At 34.2% G+C, this 24,294-nt stretch overlaps 2 protein-coding genes and 1 long non-coding RNA gene across 3 annotated transcripts; 2 read left to right on the forward strand and 1 right to left on the reverse strand.

The window, feature by feature from the left end:
* Positions 1 to 1,523: 1,523 nt before the first annotated feature.
* LOC110715530 (cytochrome P450 71A22-like) lies at positions 1,524 to 4,394 on the reverse strand. The gene is made up of 2 exons (XM_021894111.1): positions 3,376 to 4,394; positions 1,524 to 2,273 (listed from the first exon to the last, which is right to left on the reverse strand). The coding sequence occupies exons 1-2, from the start codon at positions 4,330 to 4,332 to the stop codon at positions 1,659 to 1,661; spliced, it is 1,572 nt and encodes a 523-aa protein (XP_021749803.1). The 5' UTR covers positions 4,333 to 4,394; the 3' UTR covers positions 1,524 to 1,658.
* Positions 4,395 to 15,071: 10,677 nt separating this feature from the next.
* LOC110715398 (ubiquitin-NEDD8-like protein RUB2) lies at positions 15,072 to 15,880 on the forward strand. The gene has a single exon (XM_021893983.1). The coding sequence runs from the start codon at positions 15,253 to 15,255 to the stop codon at positions 15,721 to 15,723; it is 471 nt and encodes a 156-aa protein (XP_021749675.1). The 5' UTR covers positions 15,072 to 15,252; the 3' UTR covers positions 15,724 to 15,880.
* Positions 15,881 to 20,456: 4,576 nt separating this feature from the next.
* On the forward strand, positions 20,457 to 21,994 carry LOC110715602. Its single transcript, XR_002510330.1, has 3 exons — positions 20,457 to 20,911; positions 21,610 to 21,644; positions 21,756 to 21,994. It is a non-coding gene; the product is annotated as an uncharacterized LOC110715602 (long non-coding RNA).
* Positions 21,995 to 24,294: the final 2,300 nt, after the last annotated feature.

Genomic DNA, 24,294 nt, shown 5'->3' on the forward strand with positions numbered 1-24,294 from the left:
ATTCAATGCTTAAATATATAGCACTAAGGGCTATATATAGCATTTTTCAAAATAAAATACGAAAACAAATAAATAAAAAACGGAGGAAGTATAAACAAACACAATCCACCATCACACATTAAAACACGTACGGAACGGGCGTGCACATCCGAATCCAAATCCAAGGGGCCGTATCGTTATGCTTTGACGCACTGACCTTTAAAATTTCCGGTGCATGTGTAGCCGGGGCAACACGGGCTAAATAAACCACATTGATATCCAGGGGTTGGGCACCATGTGCATGTATATTCCATGCACCATGGACACTTTGTAGGATGTGGTACGCACTCGTTTCCAGGGCAACATTGATCATTGTCGGAGCTGCACTTTTGGTTTGTTTTTAAGCAATTTAGCTTATCATCAACAACTACTCCGGCACCTTCGAGCAAGATGTTCGATATTGCGAGCCGCTTGTCATCGGAGTATTCAGCATGGAGGCGGCCGGCCACGCTAGTAGCGTTAGCCACCATTAACAATATAGAGACCAACATTGTAATTATCATCCATTTTTTCATTTTTCTTTTTCTAAATGTGTAAAGTTGATTGTTGCTTATAATTAAGGTTTTGTGTACATCTCATAATGAAGGAGGATTCCTTTTTTTTATAGAGCCCCATCACCAACTACCTTTTCTAAAGAATTAAAGATCCTACACCATACACCGGTACTTGACGTACGTACATACATTAATTATGCCTCTGTCCATGTCCTACAGCTCCTACTACAATCTCGTGAAACATGATCGAATTTGTTATCTTCTTTTTGTTTTTTCTTTTAATACTTGTAGGATTTATTAATTTATTTGTCTCTTGTACTGACGTTACTTTTATTACTCCATTCGTATTTAATACTTCCTCTGTTTTTTTAATATTGCACTACTTATTTTTTAAGGAAGTTTCACATTTATTACACCATATCTATTTTAGGAAAAAAAATTTATGTGTTCACACTATAAATACCTAATATACTCTTGCTTTTCAACCCTTACTTTTATTTTGTGCATACAATCACTTGGGCAACTTGGTATTTTTACCTTTCTCTCTCATCCTTTTTTCCACTACCAAAAAATTTGTGTCAAACCCTTATGGTGCAATAATAAAAGAACGGAGGAAGTATAAAACGTTTTGACTGTTTGCACTTTTCATCTAATTCACTCTAATCAGGCCCGGCCCTTAACATGTGCGGCCTGCACAATCGCTCAAGGCCCAATATTTTTGGAGGCCCAAAATTAATAAATATATACTCATTGTTGTGGCATAAATATAACATAGCTATTGTGGCTTAGCGGTAAACGACCTTTGTGTCATAAATATGACATAGCTATTGGGACTTTTCTACAGGCTTAGCGGGGAAAAAAAAAATTATAAACCTAGACATGCAAAATGCTGATTTTATCAAATTCAAAAAGACATCTTCAGTCCTTAACTAATCTAACACTAGCACATTCAATCTCCTGCATCATGTTTGTAAAGAAAAGTCAATCAAGTAGTAGTTAATTATGTAATAACTTAATTACCAAATTATTAAGGTCTTATGAAATTGACTTAATGTATACAAGGAAAGATAAATTTGATATCTTGGCTCTATCATTATTGAGCGATTTGAGCCTAATACTTGTATGTTAATACTTGCTTGAATAAGGAATTGGAATGACTACAATAGGATCGCGCTTGCGAATTGTAACACCCAAACCCTCAAACAAGTTAAAAGCATAGCCTTCACGCAACTTCCAATCAAACTCGTAAGCAAGAGTTGCTAGTACAAGCTCTGCATCAACAATTCCAAACGATATCCCAGGACAACTTCGTCTACCTGCACCAAACGGGATGAATTCAAAGTCTTGTCCTCTGAAGTCCACTGAAGAATTCAAGAACCTCTCTGGAAGAAACTCCTCAGGTTCATCCCAAGAAGCCGAGTCTCTTTGGATTGTCCAAGCATTGATGATGACCTGTGTCCCGGCTGCAATGTCATAGCCATTGACCTTAACATCTTGAGATGATTCGCGAAACACAAGCAAAGGAAGTGGAGGATGTAGCCTTAGTGTCTCTTTGATTACAGCTTTTAAGTACTTCATGTTCTTCACTTCATCCTCGTCGACTCTTTTCTTTCCACTGCGGCTGATACATTCCCTCACTTCGTCTTGCAGTTGTTTCATTGCTTGAGGATGCTTTAGTAGCTCTGCCATCGCCCATTCTAGCAGCGTGTATGTTGTGTCTGTTGCTGCAGAAAGCATATCCTGCAATGGATCAGGTGAATTAGATTTTTACATTAATGGTTTATAATTGATGAATTTATGGTTTAGAAGTCGCTATTTTGATACATAATTTTAGTAAATAAGACATTTAATTTTAGCAAAAGGTCCTTACTTTTGCCCTCTATAATTTTTTTTAAAAAATATGCTAATAATATTAAACATTTTATCATGTGTAATATCCTTATGTGTCTATTTTCTTAAGTAATATCACAATTTATAACAATTACTAGTAAAATAATCACTCAAAGTTAAATCTTTGAAACTGTATGTGTGTGGACTTTTCAATGGCTACAATAAAATTGTAGCCATTGAAACTGTTTCCAATCTTAGCCTTTTAAATTTTATGCATCAATCTAGTCCGTCAGTGTAGTATTTTGACATTATAAATAATAATAATAATAATAATAATAAACTGTATTTCTTACTTGAAAAAATGTTTTGTCGCCATTTAGGGGTTCTACATCTCCATCAAATATGCATACAGCCATGAGTCATATAAGCATGTTGTAAACATGGTAATCTAATTATGTAATTAACAATTAACAAAGGGTACTTGGATTTCCCCCACCCAATTTAAACATTCATCATCATCAATTCATCATGCTTTAAAATAAATCACCCAACTTCCATCATCCGGTCATCCCATGTGCGAAGATTTGTGATTTATAAATTTATTTTCATAATATAGTAAACGCAAATGAATGAAATAATGGAGCAAAGCAGATTAAAGTACAGTAAATCAGTAATTGAAGGATAGATTTTTTTTTTTTTTTTTGTTAAATTATTTTGTAAATCACAAAGTCATCTCAATAAAAGGTTAGGATTAGTCAAATTCTAATGAATGGCTGAGATTTGATCTAGTATTATGACTACAATTTTATTGTAGCCATTTGAAAACTATCTGTACAATATACTCTATATTATGAAACAATATGAGTACCTAAATTGTTTTAAACTATATTTATGCAAACAATTTTTTTTTCCGTTGGTTTTACTTGGCCGTCTAAACAATCAATAATAACTTTTTTTAATTTTTGTAAAATTTTAACCAAAAGAGGCAAAAAGAACTAGCTAGTAATCTTACCAATAGAATGGCTTTAACACTCTCTTTAGGAAGCACAGTTGAATTCTCTCTTTGAATTTCAAGCAAAATATCAACAAAATCCTGCAATTTCTCTCCTTTATCACCTTCATCTGTTTCATCAGTCTGTAAATTTTGTCGATCAATATGTTCTTGAACAATCTTTTCAATAAACTCATCAAGAACAAATGCAACTTTATCTGCCTTACGATTTACACCCCTCAAACAATCAATCCAACTCAACCACGGCACAAAATCTTCCATACAAAACGTTCCTAATGCCTCAGAAAAATCACCTAACAACTCCTTAATATTTTCACAACCTTTTTCCCCTGTATATTTCCTTCCAAAAGCTGTTCTGCATATCACATCATTTGTTAAGCCAATTAACACATCACTTAAGTTCACTTCTTCTTGTAATAATCTCATATTACTAATCTTTTTAACTATTACTTGAGCCTCTTCCTCCCTAACACGTCGAAAAGACCGGACTTTTGTGTTACTAAGCATATGAAGAACGCACATACTCTTCATTTGCCTCCAGTACTCTCCATAGCTAGCAAAGGCTATGCCCTTACCATCATACATGATTTTCCTAGCAACTTTTAAACTTGGTCTATTTGCAAATACTATGTCATGAGTCTTCATTATCTCCCTAGCTGTACCGGCTGAAGACGCCACGATTGTCGCCTTGCTGCCGATGTGTAGGAGCATGAGGTCTCCATATTGCCGTGATAAGGATCTTAAGGAGTGGTGAGGTAGTTTACCAAGTTGGTGCAAGTTTCCTAGGATAGGGAGTTTTGGTGGGTAGGGTGGTTTGTTTAATTTGTTGTTAGCATGATTGTAATTAGTTGAATATATCCATTTGTAGAGGATGATTAAGAAGCTTAACAAGAGGATTAAAGAGAGGGAATTGATTATTGGGAGTTTCTCTAGGAAATGTATAAGAGCCATAATCATGTTTACAAGCTTATTTTTCTTTATTTAATTTGGAATATATATAGGGGTTATTGGCAAGGTGGTTCTCTATCACTAATATATTAAAATAATGGAGTAGTTCGTAATTATCATCATTATTTTATTATTGTAGTAGTATGATTGGACCTAATCATGGAAACTAAATCCAAATCTCAAATATTGACGGTATTATCATTAGGATATTGCTAAAGAGCGCCCGGGGCGTTAGATAAGGATAAATTATATTGGTTGAAATGGTATTAAGTTATGAATTCATGATAAAATCACGCATCGTTCAGTATAATTAATAATTTTACCTTAATTTTTGCACTTTAATTCTCTTATCTAACGCCCCGGGGGCGCTCATTAGCTTTTGCCTTATCGTTATTATAGTAATACTCATATTATTAATTACATTGCTTGTATTTTTTTTTTGAAAGCAATTACATTGCTTGTATCATTATTAGAGCATTAACAAAAGTGAGCAAAAAGAATACTTTTTTATTCCCTCTCTACCCACTTTCATATTATCAACAACATTTTTTGTTGTCTATTTATAATTCCACCAATGATCAAAAAAATTTTATGACCATTCTCTCTCCTACTTTTTTCAATGCTCCACTAACACTTCTTTCGCCACTATATTCATATTAAATACCTTTTTTTTGGAAGTTATACTTTTTATTGCCCTGTTTATAACTATTCACATACTCTACTTTATTGCCCTGTTTTTAAGAGCATGAATATTGGAGAGGATGGTTTTATCCTCTCATTCATTCTCTCTCCTTACCCTATTTTGACACCTCACACTCTCTTTCATCCACCTCATTTTCCACTATCTCTTTCCTCTCTTCCATCCTCTTCCATTTATTTTTCCCACATCAAGGGTATCCTCTTGATATATTTTATACTATAAATATGGCCCCACCATATTATTATTCATTATTTGTTATTGATAAGATCTAATAATAATAATAACATCAACATTAATAATATTAATAATAATAATAATTAGTATTCCGTAATTGGCATACATAATAAAAATTACAATTCTTTACCAATATTTTGATACAATAACACATGGAATTAGGAATAAAAACATTAATTTATACACTAAAGTACAACAAATACAAGAAATTAAAGACAAATAAGTAAATATCCTCCTTTTTCCTTACCGATTATAAAAAGAGAGGAAAAAGAGGAAGGAGTGAAAAAAGGTAAAAAATTAAAGTGCATAAAAAATGGCCAAAATTAGGTTCATTTTATAGAGAAAAAAAATAAAGTAGTTACCATTTTTCACTAATTACCATTATACATATTTTGAGGTAGTAAAATTTTGTTAAAAATAAACAAATAAAAGGTTGACACTTGTCAAGCAATTGGAGGCCAAATTGAAATTCTAGCCGTTGCCCTTGTTTTTGCTACTTTGAAGTTTCTGTCATATGTCAGTAAGTTTTCAATTTTTTTTTATCAGCTAAAGGTCGTCGCTTGTCCATTAAAATTGCTCAAACGATGGGTTTTGGCTTATTTGCTCCATCCTCTTTGGCACAAAGGACGAGATGAATAATCCTTCACCAGATGAGGATGAATGAGAATCCTCTTCCCCTTGAGGATCCTCTATACTACCTAACATCAAAGAGGATTACTCCAAATCAGCAAAAGTACCATACAAGAGGACATATATCCTCTTTGATATTCATGCTCTAACTATTCACATACTCTACTTTATTGCCCTGTTTTTATTCATCAAAGTTAATCTTTACTTTGCCTGTCTTTGCCTATGGAAAGAGGAGTTCAGTAAATCATATATGTAAGAATCTTACTAACGAGCATCCTCAATGCATTAGATAACTATTTAAATGCCTCAAAAAAAAAAAAAAACTATTTAAAATATTTTCTAAAATGATACTATAAAATTTGGGACACATTGTAAAATCACGCGTCAATTGATGTGATTAATTTTTTTTTTTTTAATATTTATACTTTTAGTCGTCTTATCTAACGTGTTTTGGGGTGTAGGTTAGCTTTTACCGTCATATAATTACCAAAGGTTTATCAAAATGAACTAAAAATACTTCTTCCATATTTTAATTACAATAATAATTTAACTTTTTCACTATCTCCACTTCAAATTTGTATAATTATAATACAAGTACTTTATATTTGTGGAAAAACATAATCATATAATGTCTACTTTTCAATATAATTATATATAAATATAAAATGTTTATGAATTTTACAGATTGAAACAATTGAAGACACAATAATTGAAATTACACTACATCATTGTAACAAACACCAACTGAAAAGGAGAAAATCCAAATTTCTCTCTAAGATAATGAAAAATGGTCGGCAAATAATCACCATAACAAACACTCTAACTCAGTATTTTATTATTTAAGCAAGTTCTAGAATATTTGACTAATACTTTGAGTTTGGAATGTGTTATAATCTGACAAACCCGTGCCTCTTTTATTGATTGGGTATAGGACTTCTTCCATTTTTTTTTTTTAATTTGATCCGTTTTTTTACCATCTTTTGTAAATTATAAATAAGGAAAAACATATTTATGTGCAATAAAATTTTGTTAGAATTGTCTCAACAAGTATTATCATAATACTAGAGTGTACCCGTGCAGAATGCACGGGATATATAAGAAAAAATATATTTAAAATATGGAAAGTTGATTTTAATGTTGTAATTTAGACTTGAGTTGTAATGGTCGATTTTGGATTGGTCGGTTCTGTTGAAGCCTAATTAGCTCAGTTGTATTGAGTATTAATAATCTTATTAATAATGTACTGACACTTGTTGTGCTATGTTGAAATATGATATTCTATGCTTTGCTTAGAAGCTCTAAAAACAGGGTTTTATTTTTTTGTATGTCGGTGGCCAAGCAATGCTATTATGGGGTTTACTTTTTCAAAGGAGGTTACTCGTTCAGTGTTATAGGGGTTACTCGTGTTACTCGGTTAGTGTCATATGAGTTAATGTCTTGCTCTAGGAGTTGCATAAATTGTTCTGTTGCAACTTGCAAGTAGTTATTTGCTGAGGCCAGTTGCACAAAAACGTGTTGTACTTTTTTTTTTTGATGATTAAAGATGTGGAAAATGTTTGGAGGGTAATCCCTAAAAAATGCATAATTGAAGGGTTGGGGATTTAGAGTACTATAGTGAATTGTTGATAAAGGAAATGTATACTCGTGCTAATGCATGACATATAATATACTATGTACCAAAAAAATACTCATAAAACAAAGTGAAATGTTAGTACGTAGTGTTTAAAAAAAATGAAATGTTGGGGATTTTGAGTGCTATAGTAAATTATAGATAAAGGGATTGTATACTCGTGCTAATGCATGTCATATGTTATACTACATACCAAAAAAAAAAACAAAGTGAAATGTTATTAGTAGTCTCTTGAAAAAAAAAAACAAAAAGGAAAGAATGGGTAGTTATCGATTTAAAAAATTAAAAAAAAAGAGTGAGATTGGTAGTTATTTTTATCAAAAAAAAAAAAAAACTAAATGCATGAGAGTTGAGGGATGAGGTTTTGAAGGCTCCTCATTCACTGACTCTGCAATTATATATAAGATATAACTTTTATAATACTTATGTAAAGTTAAAAAAAACATAGGAAGTAGATTATTACTGTTTGTGTGTATTTAATTTTATCCTATTTTTATATAAAAATATTACTTTTATAGAGTAATAGAAGTGTCAAAATCATATCAGACCTGGCCCGATTTGAAATCGATCTAAGAAAATATCTGATTTAGATTTAAATTTCAACTTGCATACAATAATAAAAATTGATCCCATTCAAAAATAATAATAATAATTTTAATACTTCCTCCGTTTCATATTATTTGCTACGATTTAATATAAAGTAGAGTAAAAGTAAAGAGAAAAAATGTCTAATTATTGCGAATAATATGAAACGGAGGTACTCCCTCCTCCCTCCGTGTTTTAATAAGTGTTACACTTACCAAATTCGGCTGTGTTTTAATAAGTGTCACACTTCTTTTTTTTTGGCAAAAAACTACATTAAAATATTATATCTCTCTCCTCTCATGGTTCTCACTCAAACCTACTAGTACTTTTTTAATTACTACTTATATCTTTCCTCTCACATTCATTATTTTTCAATAAACTATTTACTCAACTGTCTTTCTTTTACAATTTTTTAATACTCCAACTACCCTACTTGCCTCTTATTTTATTTTAGTCAATTAAATTGTCTAAAATTATGTGTCGGCCAAACTCTAACACTTAAAAACACGACAGGGAGGGAGTAGTATTATTGATTGAAAAGATGGCATCTATATACTAGGAGTATAAACTATGGAATTATGGGGTATAAGGTTTAAAAAAATAAAAAATAAAAAATAAAAAAACCAACTATGGAGTATAAGGTGACAGCTCGCATAATGGAAATAATCTGATACGTTCATGTTGGACCCGCATTCATAAAAAAAAATTAAACAGAATTCAAAATTAAATAGTAATGAATACGACTTTTTGTACTTTGAAACGATTACATTATTTGATATCTTAGTTAAAAATATGTGGATGGTGGTAAAACACAACCAATTAATTCTTGATTGGTTCACATTGATACGGAGTATCTGATAAGACTGCTAATTTTTTTCAAGGTCTACTTGTCGGAGTTGGTATTCTTCAATTCGTGATCACATGAGAGATTCTCAATTCAACATGTTTTATCCATAAGATGGGTATAGTATACCCATAACTTTTCATGCCAAGTTAATGGTACAGGTTGTAGCCATTGGGTTATTAGCATGGATAAGAGAAATGGCATAGCACTCATATGCTAATCATATCGTATTTTTTCTAAAGGTAAATAGAAAGACTTTGACCGTGCCCCAATCGATCCTTACGGATTTTATGGTTTGATATCTGCGGGTTGGATGCTAATTATATTGTTACATGGACAACCAATATGCATTCGGTTTTCATTGTCCCAAGTAGAGAAAAATAGAACAGATGGCTAGACTTCTAGCTCCATCTCAAACAAGGGTGTGAGACATGAAGTTAATTTAAGAAGGACTACATCGTTGATTGACTTGATTCTCTTCAAGCTTCGACAAATTCTAGTAAAAGATACAGTATTACAGTATAATAATCGTAAGGCATTTCCAATTTGCCACATTTTATTTCCAAGTACTCCGTAATTTGATGATTAGCACCAATTATAAACCTAAATGTTAGACTAGGTGAGCAGATTAGCATAATCAGTGGTTTGTACTAACACATAGTGAACCTTTATTTCGTGGGCCAAAGCTATGCCATTTAAAATCCCAATGGTATCCACCTAAACGGCGGCCAAACTATCACTACTTGGCTGCTTGCTAAGTGCTAACAAATACAAGAACGCTTTTTCTTTTTTTTTTTGAAGGGAAGAAAATAATACTACTTCCGGTTCAATTTACTCGCAACAAAGGGGTATTATTTGTGAGACATAAAATATTCCTTTGTTGCGAGTAAATTGAAGTAGAGGTAGTATCATTAATGAATAGTCATACAACATCTATAATAATACAATTGATATAACTGTAAACCACTTATTTTGAGAAAATAATGTAACTTTTACAATCAAAATCATAATTGTATTTGCATATTTGGTATAACTCACACTCCACCACTTAACTAGAGACACCTGCAAATTTCGCTGGTGTTCTGATCTTAATTTTAATGACAAACCCTAAACCTATATGAATCCAAATTAGAGAACAAAGCAAAGCAAAACCTAAATTAAATTAAAGAAAAAAGGTCAAAAATAATTTGATTTCCGATGAACTCAGGGCCGTCGCTGGACCAGGGCAGGTGGGGCAACCGCCCTGGGCCTAATATTGTAATGCTCTGTTTTTGTTATTAAAGGGCCTCCAAAAAAAAAGTGAACCTTTGATCTCCATATGATTAGATTAACAATTTCCATAATGATAAAAAAATAAAATAAAAAACTTCAAATCTTCAATTCCCTTGATTTTCGTTCCCAATATTTAGTTTTTTCCTAACTATGCTCTAAGACATCAATTACATCCCACTGAGACTTTTCCAATACCCAAAATTTAATTTTTTTTCTATAAAAAAATCCCTAATAAAATCAATAAACAATGATATTTTACGCTAGGGCATATTACTAGTTATATTTATATCTATGCATCATTTGAAGTCCATAATTCACCTATATAATTTGTTTATTTATTTATTTTTCTTCTTACAATATTTACTTAAAATCTGTATATTTGAGTGCTACCATAACAATCTGAATTTTTGATAAAAGTATCACATCTTTGATTATCTTTCACCGAATTGATGTGACATTGTTTAATTTTGTAAGGTTTGTGTCAATCTTTATTATTTCTTTCATTTTTGAATTTTTATATCTGAAATTTTCATTTATAAAAACAAAATAAGATAAATTGGTATGAGAATTTTGATAAATTAACTACTTATCACTTTATCAGAGTGACAGAGTTATCAGTATCGTAAAGTCCGTAATACATTTTTTATTTTTCAAAATTTGATTTGAGAATTTGGAGTTAAAATTGGGTGAAATCATACATTTTGCATACCCAACTCAAATATTTTTAATACTTACATAGGGCCTCAATTAATATGTCCGCCCTAGGCCACCAAAATCTCAGAAACGGGCCTGGATGAACTAGACTACTTTTGGCCTAGAGAAAAGAGAGAGAAGAGGGAGAAATACTATGATTTTTTTTAACAAATACAAATACTTCGTATTTGGTTTCTTACTTCCTTGGATATTTTTGGGCTATAATAGACTTTTGGGAATTAAAAGACTTTATAAATGAGTTTACGCCTTAAAACCTCAATAATTTAGAAATCAAGAAAAAAAAAAACCCAAAACTTTGACTAATTGTGTGCCTCAAAGCCCCAAATTGTAATTGACTAATTGGAAACAAATTACAAAGTTTGACTTTTTTTTTGACAAAAAAGTTTGACTTTATAGCAATCACACGCTGATATTGGTGGATAGGATTTTTTTGTTTCTGCTTTTTAGAGTCACTATATTATATACAAAATTTCAAATTGATATATCATGAGTAAGAATTAGTTTAACATAGATTTGTAAACTTTTTTACTTAATATAGTACAAACATAAATGTCATACTAGTATTATTTCGAAAATAGTTTGTTTTTTTTTAATTTTTTTTTATCCAAATTATTTCGAAAATAGTTCATGGGTCTATCAATTTTATTTTTTAACTCGGTCATAAGGTCTATAAATTACTCCAAAGAAGTATATTTTAAAAATAGAAAATAAAAATGTATTTTGTAGTTTTTATTTTCAATAGAATGTCGGCCAACACCCCATACACCTTAATAGCGTTTTTATCGCTTACAAAAGTTTAAGGATTAGGTCCTTGTAGCTTGTTAGACTAATCTTCAGCCTTTTGTTGTGATATCAAATGCCACTCTCTCGCTATTAGAATTAAATCGATTTTATATTATTAGACTGAATTCAATATACAAATTAAAGTTAGCTTTTATTAGAATAGAATTTAAAGATTGAGTCACATATATATTTTATATATATCATGTACTAGCTATAAACCGTATTCAATTCAACATTTGTAGAGAGCATATACGAGAATACTCAAATTAAAGTCTAACATACAACAATTTTAATGTAATCCAAACTGAATTGACCTGATCTGAACCTATTGTACGAAGAAGTAACGAAGAACCATTGATAATACAAGAATATTGTACACCATACCATATGGAATCCAATTCAATCAAAGCTGCACCCCACATACTCAAATGGCACTCACAAAAATTCCTTCTTACTTCCAGAATCTAATTTCAAACCCAAATACTCTTATCAATTTACAAAATCCCTCCAATATAAATCCAAAAACCCAAATCCTTTTCTTTGTCCAACATACAATCTTCAATATGTATCTCCGATCCATAAAATAGTTGCATTAAAATATCAAATTTTCTTGATTCAAGACAATGAAGGCATTTCACCCGATCAACAACGCCGGAAAGCATTTGGAAGATAGAAGAACACTTTCAGACTACCATATTCAGAAGGAATCCATTTGTTGCTCCAAACTTGATTGTTTTATGCTGTAATACAGCTTGATATGTAAAATAGTACATTAGTACGTATCGTTTTTAGTGTTTAGAGAACCACAAGGACAGAGATGAAAATTGATCCAAGCATTTCCTGAAATTGGGAGGGAGACTGTAACCACTTGAGCTATCCCCCACTCCCTGGTTGTATCTTTTATGTATATCTATATGTTATATGCAACCGGATATATAAAAGGACAATAACCTCCTATTGTGATTTAATTGTGTTATACTAATACTACCTCCATTGCACGATATAAAACTTACCGGACACAGACAGGACGACTGCTAAATAGTATCCCCGTCTATTTAATTGCCGGAGGTGCTAATATTGTTCGTGATCACATGAGAATTTGCCAATTTGGTATTTACACAGCCTTTTATGGCAAAATAAGGGTTGTTGCTACATGCATTAAGTTAGCATGGAGAGGTGGAATTCTGGCACATTTTACTTGGAATATTTTGTATCTAGGAGGACAATTGGGCTGTAACAGCATTATTTGTTGGGCTTTATAAACTGGACTGACGAGTCTAGAATGCTCGAGGCTCGGCTATTTAACAACCAGGATAAACCCAAAAAGTATGAAAACTAGTTTTGTATTGGACCAGACACTTAAAAGTAGAGGGAATTATTAGGGAAGGGTCTTACACAACTACACCTGAACACCCTTTCTTGATAGGATTTAAACCCTAGACCTATAGGATCTAAAGTAAGAAACTTATCATATGAGTCGATACTTTGTTGATAATATTCTATGCTATTGGACTTTGGTTGAGAAAAATACAGTACAAACTTTAATGTTATACGTTTATACTCTAAAAGAATTTGTACTCCATATTAAATATTACTATATGTACAAAATACACGAGTAATATTTAGGAAAAATTGCTCCCATTAATCTGAACTTTGCCTCGTCCGCCGAAATTAATCTCAACTTTCGTTTATTATCTATTGCACTGAACTTTGGGGGGTATTAATTTCTATTGCACCCAAATGACTTGAAACCGGTTGAAGAGGTAAATTTTGCTGACTTGTGATTAATTGCACACGTGTCGCAACCAGATTGGTTCAAAAGTAAAAAAAATAAAATATCAAAACTTAAAAATTAACTAAAAAAACAAAACCATCCCGTTTCCCCCGGAGCACCGGCCATCCCCGTTTTCCCCCGAGCACCGGCCACCAAAGCAGCAACCGGAAAACAGAGGGGAAGGGCGAAAATCGAAGGGTAAAGCTCCAGAATGGCCAACGAGAAGAAGTCGATCGAGGTCGGAAATCGAAGAGGAAGGGGGTGGATGGAAACGAAGGGGAAGAGGGCGGAATCGGAGGGAGGAAGGGAGGAAGGGAGGAAGGGGGTGATCTGAGGAAGGGGACGAATCGGAGGGGGCGGAAACGACCACTCTCCTGCCGGAAAACGGAAGCTGCTCGGGAGGGGTTTTCGAGGGGGATAAGGGGTTTTCGAGGGTGGCTGGGCTGCTGGGGAGGGGTTTTCGGGGGTGGGGAAAGGGAAGGGGTGGCTGGGCGGCGGTTTCCGGCGGCGGGGGAGGGGTTTTCGAGGGGGATAAGGGGTTTTCGAGGGTGGCTGGGCTGCTGGGGAGGGGTTTTCGGGGGTGGGGAAAGGGAAGGGGTGGCTGGGCGGCGGTTTCCGGCGGCGGGGGAGGGGTTTTCGGGGGTGGGCGCGACTTTCCGGCGAGGTTAGGGGTGGTGATGTAGTGTTTTCCGGGATAGGGGTGGGGGGTTGGGTTTGGCAGGTTTTTTTTTAAAATTTTTTTTTTGTTTTTTTTTCTTTTTTTTTAAAATTTTTTGTTTTTGACCTATCACGTGTTAACACGTGTCTAGGTAACCTGCTACATCAGGTTGGATGACCTGTTGGGTGCAATAGAAATTAATACCCCCTAAAGTTCGGTGCAATAGATAATAAACGAAAGTTGGGATTAATTTCGACGGACGAGGCAAAGTTCAGATTAATGGGAGCAATTTTTCCTAATATTTAATACTGACTATATTGTATAACAACTTCATTTATGTTAACCAATTTACCTTTACTAAACTACAAAAAAGTCCGAGGCTCCTGCATCTTACTAGGCACACTCAAACCTCTTTTTTTTTTTTGGGGGGGGGGGGGGTTTAGATTTCAAATGATACACTCTCGTAATTAAAATACAATATACTTTATAATTATTATAATTATATTATTTTCAATATATAAAATTAAAAAAATTATGGAGTATTAGATTTGGGGTTGAATTGGATGACATTACTTCTTAAATTTTCCTTTAATTACAAAGTTAGATTTTTACATTGCCTAAGGTGTAACTGCTACTGAACCATTGATATTTTAAGCAACAAATTCACTCCATAATATTTCAATATATAAATTAGTTTAAAGACAACTGTCGATTTTGACAGATTTTAGTCAATCTTTCCAATCAAAAGAGAACCGAGGAAATATAGTATAAAATCCTTATTCAACATAGTATATATATAGTGTATATGCGCGAATCAAATTCCTTCCAAAAAAAAAAAACTATCTTAGTCGAACCCAAACCGACCTCATCCGAACCAAATACGAAGAACCTTTGACCAACCCTATATATACAAAAAAAATAAATTGTACACACCATACCGAATCCAATTCGATCAAAGCTGCACCGCACATAGTCGCATCCAATTCCGAACCCAATTAGTCTTCTCAATTCACAACTATAAATCCAACCCTACTTCACCTCTTCTTCTTCGTCCAACACTCAATTCAATTCAATTTTCTCTCTCCTCCATTAAAACTCCTCAAAGATGCAGATTTTCGTGAAAACCCTAACTGGGAAAACCATAACCCTAGAAGTCGAATCATCGGACACAATCGACAATGTCAAAACCAAGATCCAAGACAAAGAAGGCATCCCACCAGATCAACAACGCTTAATCTTTGCTGGGAAACAATTGGAAGATGGAAGAACACTTGCAGATTACAAAATTCAGAAGGAATCGACGCTTCATCTGGTGCTTCGACTTCGTGGGGGTACCATGATTAAGGTCAAAACCCTAACTGGGAAAGAAATTGAGATTGATATTGAGCCTAATGATACGATTGATCGGATTAAGGAGCGTGTTGAAGAGAAAGAAGGGATTCCTCCTGTTCAACAGAGGTTGATTTATGCTGGGAAACAGCTTGCTGATGATAAGACTGCTAAGGATTATAATATTGAAGGTGGTTCTGTTCTTCATCTTGTTCTTGCGCTCAGAGGTGGTGGTTTGATTGCTTAATTTTGTGTTTAAGGATGAATTTATGTGAAGTTTCTGGGATTTTTTTAGGGTTTTAATGATGTTATTGTGGTGAAATACTGTTAAAAAATTCTGGGAATTTGACCTGCTTCGGCTTATCTAATGGTTTAATGTGTTTATTATTAGTTCAATTTTGTTATAGTTGATGTTTATTGCTTTAATCTTGTTGATTTGGTATATTTATAGTTTATGTTTATTTGCTTTAATCTTGTTAATTGGGATTTAAAGTGGGTTTGTTGGGATTTGGAAGTTTGCGTTTGTATATGTATAGTGAGATTATATATTTATACTGTGGGATATTCAATTAGGGATGTTTTGTTATGTTATGTTGTATTGATAAGATGCTGAAGCCGTCTGCGAATCTGTTTCGATTGTGATTGTGTATGTATGGTGAGTTATGCAACGGCTAACAGGGGATAAGGGTAGAAAGAGGGAGGAAAGATTATCTACCTTAGGTTTCATTTGTATTTGTCGATGGTAACGATTTATGTATCGGAATTTACCTTAAGCTTGATGATTTGTGTATTTGGTGTAATAGTTGAGCCTTCAGTGAGATCGAAGGCTATATTACTCCTATTCTGGAGGTTTTGTCTTAGTAAAATCATACAGATTGAGCTGCTAAACACGGAGTAATATAGATATTGGTGAATTTTGAGTTTGGTATAAGAAGGGAGTCATAGGGTCAGCCAGCAAGCTATGAATTATAAGGTTTATATCGATCTTGCATTCTTGTGTGATTGGTTTCATTCGGCTTATTTAATGGTTTAATGTGTTAATTTTGATGGGATATAATTCAATTTTGTTTATTCGTAGTTGTTTGATTTGATCGTCTGAAATTGTGTTTGATTGGATGTAGCTAAGTTAGTTGGCTTTGAAGCCGTCTTTGGTGTGTGTTTGTTTGTAGGATAGAAAGAAGGGGCAGAGACTTGTCAATGGTAATGAATGAATAAGTTGGCTTTGATGCCGTATTTAGTGTTTGTGTGTTTGTGTGTGTGTGTGTTTGTAGGGTGAGATCGGCGACATGGGATTAGGATAGAAAGAGGGGGCAGAGGGGTATTGGAATTGTTGTTGGTAACGATTAAGGAGATGCTTAAGGTGCTCTGTAGGTCCATCTGATAGACTTCAGGACATTCTTTATGGACTTGTCGATGGTAAATTAGTTATGGATATCTAGGAATCCACCCTAAGCTTTGTATTTGCGTGTTTGGTGTAACAGTTGAGCCTATTCAGTGAGATTGAAGGAAGCTACTGCCCTGATTCTGGTAATTTTGTTTTTCCTTAGTTTGATTCCAATTGAGACTGCTAAACATGGAGCAAAATAGAGGTGAATTATGCAGTTGGTGTAAAAAGGTAGTTGTTACTCTTCTAGGTCAGTTTATAGCTATGAATTAGATAGTTTCTAATGATCTTGTGTGATTGCTAATGCCACCAGGCACCAGGAATAGCGGACATTTTTCAAAGAATTCTTTAGGTGAACTGTGAATATGAAATGCAGTAAGGACTTGTTGATTTAGTTGTGTTTCTTGAAGTATTATATCATTCACTTCAGTAAGGACTCATAGTTGATTCATATGCAATTTGATACCTGGTCTTTGGCTCTTGTGAACATAAGCCAGGATATTCACATACTTGAAACTGTAAATCAACAAATTTGTTATTAGGCTAAGTCAAACTAGTTTGCTGGTTGTAGCACTTAACAAGTATACCACCAATCTTTGCCAAACATGGTTTGTGCAAATAAGATTACCATTGAGTTATGGTATCAAACTTGAAAACTAGAGCTATGAAGTCTTACAGTAAGCAGCTTGGTGGCAATTTTCTAATTTTTGTTGCTCAGTTGAAGATTTTTTTTTTTTTTTTTTCTTTTGCTTGTGAAAAACAAATGATCCTTATTTATGCTATATTGATGAATATGATGATTATTTTGTTGAGCTTGGTTCAACAAGAGATGGGCTAGCAATCCTGCTCGACCACCCTCAAGGCCTCAACTAGGTCGCTCTGATCCTGTATGAGACTATGAGCTTTAGTCGTGATTCTGTGATATGTGATTGAATTGAGATTTTTTTTCCTGCATTCCATGGCATTAGTTGCTCAAGAGCCAGTTCAATGTCTTCTCTCTTTTGCTTTACCAGGCACTTTCGGTAAACAGCACACTCCAATTTAGGGTACCACGGCCTGTTCATGTCAATAATTTAATATACTTCAATGTTTCCTCATCTTCTTCAATAGACGAAGGATGGGATAAGGAATGGAGAGTGGGCTGGGTTAGAATTGGCCCACCCCCAATCACGGCCCATCTTGAAACAGCTCGGCTGCCATTGGATTTGGATAACTGGGCTTGGTCTCTCAAAAGTTTGGCTTGGATAACATCCAGGTTCCACCACCGGTAGGCCTCGAGGCCCATCATTAATTGGTATACAATGGGAAAGAGGGAAGTTTGGCCCTCGATCCTCTGCAATTGTTAACATATTTGGTAATCAGCAATCCTCTTTTGTTTTTTTAGACAACAGTTATCAATAGAGTTGTCAATTTGGGTCAACCGTTTGGATTTGGGTCGGGTAAGAGTGGGTCGAGTCAACTCGGGTCGGATCAATTCAGATTAATTCCATGGCCTATGGGGGTTGGGTTTGGGCTGGGTTATGCTTGAGTTGAGTCACGTCGGGTCATACTTATCGGGTTTAGGTCGGGTTAATAATAGGTCGGGTTAGATTCGGGTCGGGTGAACAATAGGTCGGGTTTAATCCCTAGGAGGAGACCGATGATCGGTCCTACACGGGTTTTCACGGGTTAAAACGGGCTAGGGTAATTCTTGGGTTCGGTTCAAGTCAATAATTTGCAGGTTAGAATCAGGTCGGATCATTCTCGGGTTTGAGTCGGGTTCATTTCAAGTCAATAATTTGCGGATTGTAATTAGGTAGGGTCATTTTCAAGGGGTCATTCTCGAGTTCAAGTCGGGTTTGGTTCAAATCAATACGGTCATTCTCTGATTCAAGTCGGGTTATGTTCAAGTCAATAATTTCCAAGTTACAATCAGGTTGGGTCATTTCCAAGTCGGGTCATATTCGGATTCAACTATAAATAGATAATTATCATTTTTATCAAGCTAATTATTCCTTTGGCTATAATATATATGACAATATACTAGGGAACTATTTAGTAAGATAATTATCCCCTTTGACCATACAACAAATATATACAACTACTATATTTAACTCTTAAATTTAAGGATGATGCTCCTTTCTTTTGCTGGCCTGGACCGACTTGGTCTTCTTAGACAAAGTGCTTTGATCAACAATAATAAGGTGGTCTAAATTGCATTTAACGTGATTTGAAATCGGGTCAGGAACAATTTGGGTTAAATTTAGGTCAGGTCAATAACAAGTCGGGTTAGTAACATATCGGGTTGAATTTTTGGGTCGGGTAAGTAATAGGTATATTAAAATTTGGGTAAGGTCAATAACAAGTCGAATTGAATTTGGGCCAGGTTAATAACAAATCGGGTTGATTTCTGGTCGGGTTTGTAACAGGTTGGGTTAAACTCGGGTCGGGTTAGGAACGGGTCGGGCTGAATTCAGGTCAGGTTAGTAACAAGTCGGGTTAAATTCGGGTTTTGACGGGTTAGGGTCAATTTCGGTTCAAGTCGTGTTCGGTGCAAGTTAATTAAATTGGTCGTTGAAAACCGGTAAATCGGTGCAAGTTGTAAACCAGTAAATTGGTCGTTTAACAGCAAATTGGATGGTTCCACACACCCAATTGGACTCCCGGAATGTATTAGGGACAATGGTAAACATTTCAGCAATTTTTATTTCCGGGCGAAAAAAGTCAAAAAATTCCAAAATTAAAGGCTATTATCCACGTTTTTTGAAAATTTTCGGAGGTTTCGGAAACCAGTGTAGAAAAGTCTTGATATTTGAGGGGATACTTCTCGGGGTCATATAATGCCGTTTGGAACCATATATGATCATTATATGTTGTCATAAATGTTCGTAGTATGCTTGAGTTAATGAAATCCATGCAAGTTGTAAACCGGTAAATTAGTCGTTTAAAGGCAAATTGGATGGTTCCACCAACTCAATTGAACTCCCGAATAATATTAGGGACCATGGTAAACATTTCGGAATTTTTTTTTTCGGGCGAAAAAAAAGTCAAAAAATTACAAAATTGAAGACTTATATCCACGCTTTTTGAGAAATTTTGAAGGTTTCGGGGCTCGGTTTTGAAAAGTCTTGAAATTTTTGGGGATACATCTCGGGGTCATATAATTCCGTTTGGAACCATATATGATCATTATTTGTTGTCATAAATGTTCGTGGTAGGCTTGAGTTAGTGAAATCGGTGCAATTTGTAAACTTGTAAATTGGTCGTTTAAAGGCAAATTGGATGGTTCCACCCACCCAATTGGAATACCGGAGGGTATTAAGGACCATGGTAAACATTTCAGCAATTTTTATTTTCGGGCGAAAATAAGTCAAAAATTAAAGGTTAATGTCCACGTTTTTTGAGCAATTTTAGAGGTTTCGAGGCCCGGTGTCGAAAAGTCTTGAGATTTTGGGGAATACGTATGGGGTCATATAATGCCGTTTGGAACCATATATGATCATTATATGCTGTCATCGATTTTCGTGGTAGGCTTGAGTAAATGAAATCGGTGAAAGTTGTAAACCGGTAAATTAGCAGTTTAAAGGCAAATTGGATAGTTCCACCCACCCAATTGGACTCCCGGAGGTAGGGGTGTACATGAACAGTACCGGACCTGAAAACCGACCTGACCCGGACCTGTTGGGACCGGACCTAACCCGGACCTGTAGATTCAGGTCCGGTCCCGGTCCCGGTCCGAATCAGGTCCAAACCCGGGGTTTTCAGGTCTGGACCTGAAACCCGTTAAAAATACGTTTTTTATAAAAAAAAAAAAAAATCCCAAATTTCAAAAGAAGTCAGTTTCATTTTTGTTAACACACTAACCCTAACTCACTCCTCACTCACTCTCTCTCTCTCTCTCTCAGCCGACAAGCACACACGGCAACACCCACTCCCTCCAGACCACCGCCCAGGCGCCCAGACACAAGTCGGAAGTCGCCACCGCCCACCAGACGTCCAGACCAGCAGCGACTACACGCTGTACATCCTGCAACGACGAGTCGACGACTACACCCTGCATCTGCATCTCACTGTAAGTTCTTTTTTTTTTTAATTAAATCTAATTATATTTGAATTGGGTATTTTGTATTTCAATTGCTTATAATGATTGTTTGATGTTTGCATGTTTGTAAGTTCTGTTTTTTAGTTAATTTTTTTTCGAATTCATGATTTTTTTTGAGGTTTTTTTTATTTATTTTAAGTAACTGTTTTTGAAATATTTTAGTTCATTTGTTTCGAATGCATGTTGAATTTTGGTATCCTGTAAGTTCTTTTTTTTAAAAAAAAAATTAAATCTAATTATATTTGAATTGGGTATTTTGTATTTCAATTGCTTATTATGATTGTTTAATGTTTGCAAGTTCTGTTTTTTAGTTCATTTTTTTCGAATTCATGATTTTTTTTGAGGTTTTTTATTTATTTTAAGTAACTGTTTTTTAATTATTTTAGTTCATTTGTTTCGAATGCATGTTGAATTGTGGTTTCTTTCGATTTGTGTGTTTAAAATCTGTTTATTCTGTGAATTTGTTGGGAGTAGATTGATAAATCAGAAAAGATTGATAAATCTGTTTAAAGTAGATTGATAAATCTGTTTAAAATCCGTTTCTTTCGAATTTAGTTCATATTGTAGAATTTGCTGCCTTGCTGGTGTATTGTATATTTGTATGTATTCTGTTTATTTTGTGAATTCAATTTGAATTGTAATTGAATTCTATCGTTTTATATGTTTAGGATCAACAAGAACCACGGATTCTTACTCTTGCAATGTAAGTTGTTCTCACATTTTTTTATAAAATGTTATGTGTTTATAATTGTTACTTAAAAATTACTTATATTGTGTATAATTATATTGAAGATTGTGTATAATTATAGTGAAGATGGAGAGCTCTCAATCCAAAAGATCTGCTGCTTTTTCTCAAGAAATGTCACAGCCACTTTCTGAAAAAGGATATGGAAGAATTGCAATCTACTTTGCCTCCAGATAAGAAGTTAAAAGCGGGGCGGGAATACATATGGAACAGAAAAAGTAAGAGGATATGGAAGAAAATTTGAAAGAGTTACAAGAAATGGAGAAAGGTAGTATTAATTTTATGTACTTGTAATTTTGTTACACCAAATTTATTATTTCATTGTTATCATTCATTAATATATTCTATAATGTTTTTTTATTTAGAGGTGCAACATGATGTATCTAACGATGGAGATGATGAAGTTGTTTTCGTTGACTCATTAGTGTGAATCACGCAATCAAAGGGAAAGCAACTCGCCAAAATTCAAGTTGTCTTTGGATAATTTATGTATTTCTAGTATTTGAGACTCAGAGACTTTATGTAATTTAATGAATTATTTTTTATATTTGAGACTTATAGATTTTATGTAGTTTTTGTCATTGATATTTTCAGATTTTATGTAAACAGGTCTATAATCAGGTCCAACAGGTTATTTATTTTCTGTAAAAAAAAAAAACAAAAAAAAACACACAAAACAGGTCTGTTCAGGTCTGGACCTGACCCGGACCTGATTGCTCAGGTCTGGACCTGACCCGGACCTGCTGAATCAGGTCCGGTCCCCGGTCCTCAGAATTGGCTGATTCAGGTCCCGGTCCTAACAGGTCCGGTCCAGGTCCGGTCCGGTTTTGGACCGGTGTACAGCCCTACCCGGAGGGTAATAGGGACCACCGTAAAAATTTCGGCAATTTTTACTTTTGGGCGAAAAAAGTCAAAAAATTCCAAAATTGAAGGCTTATATCCACGTTTTTTGAGAAATTTTGGAAATTTTGAGCACGGTGTTGAAAAGCCTTGAGATTTTAGGGAATACATCTCGGGGTCATATAATGATGTTTGGAACCATATATGATCATTATATGTTGTTATAAATGTTTGTGGTAGGCTTGATTTAATGAAATTGGTGCAAGTTATAAACCCGTAAATAAGCCGTTTAAAGGCAAATTGGATGGTTCCACCCACCCAATTGAACTTCCGAAGGGTATTGATAGGTTGTCGTACACCTGTCAAAAATAAATTCCTAACAAAACCAACTAATAATGTAGTAGGGTAATTAGGGTCGAATCCACATGGAGATGAGATTTAATCTAACCTCTAAGAAATTGGAGAAACTAAACAAGTCACGAAATTCAGATAGAAAGGTAGTCTAAATTAAAATAAGAATAAAACAATTAATAAAAGACCTTGGGTTATGGTTCACCATGTTTATAGTTCTAAATATATCAAATATCAATAACAATCCAATCAATCAATTATCTACAGCAATTGTCAAGCATACGGTCGGACCTTAACGCTCTCAATTCAACAAATGCAGTACGGTCGCTAACATAATCAGAATTGCTAATTGTAGGGAAGCCTTTAAAAGTAAGTGTTGTCAACGAAATTTTGTTAATTATTAGGTGTCGGATATAAGTAAATAAGGAGATAATATAAAAAAATATAAGATATTATCTTCACGATCTCGTATAATATTTGATAGATATCTTGTTAACTACTCTACGACTCTCTATATAAAGAGGGTCGAATCGAATCTAGGGTTTGATTAGGCTCGGATGGAATAAGTCACAAAGACCCCATTTCCTCCCTACTACCAAACATTGTAGGTACATAGTATGGATTAAGTTGACAAGGCCCCGTACTATAAACAAATATTAAAATCCCAGCCCTTTGGAGAAAGGCATCAAGAGATCTACGAGAGTTGTAACCGACAAATTATCAATGAAATAATTGTTCCCGTATATTTTTCTACCTCTTTATTCATATATTACAGGTTTGAATTTTTATGGTTAACAAATTGGCACGCTCAGTGGGACAATTTTCGCTCTTCATCTCCAATCTTCAAGTTTCAAAACTCGTAGATTTAATGAGGGCATACCAAATCTGCTTTCAAATTCTACAAGAAAATTTCGAAACCAAGTAGCATCCGATATCAAATCTCCACAACAGGTTTCGAGGGCGGCATTTGACACTGTACTGAAATTTTGTTAATTATTAGGTGTCAAATATTTGTAAATAATAAGATAATATAAAAAAAATATAAGATATTATCTTCAAGATCTCGTAGAATATTTGATAGATATATTGTTTACTACTCTATGACCCTCTATATAAAGAGGGTCGTTTCTAGGATTTAATTAGGTTCAGATGGAATAAGTCACAAAAACCCCATCTCCTCCCTACTACAAGACCCCGTACGATTGAATGATTGTTTCGGAGGTCGATAAAATATAGGAATTCAAGGTTACCAATGATGATAAAAAAAAAAAAAAAAAAAAAAAAAAAAAATCTGCTACTCTACTATACCAATGATGAAAGTCAAAGTATTCTAGGCCATCAATGAGAAATTTCTAATACGGTGCACTGTAATTAAAGGAGGAAGTCTTATTGTCTAACAATGAGACATGTGCTGATC

The sequence above is a fragment of the Chenopodium quinoa genome, unplaced genomic scaffold, assembly GCF_001683475.1.
Source record: "Chenopodium quinoa cultivar QQ74 unplaced genomic scaffold, ASM168347v1, whole genome shotgun sequence".
NCBI lineage: Eukaryota > Viridiplantae > Streptophyta > Magnoliopsida > Caryophyllales > Amaranthaceae > Chenopodium > Chenopodium quinoa.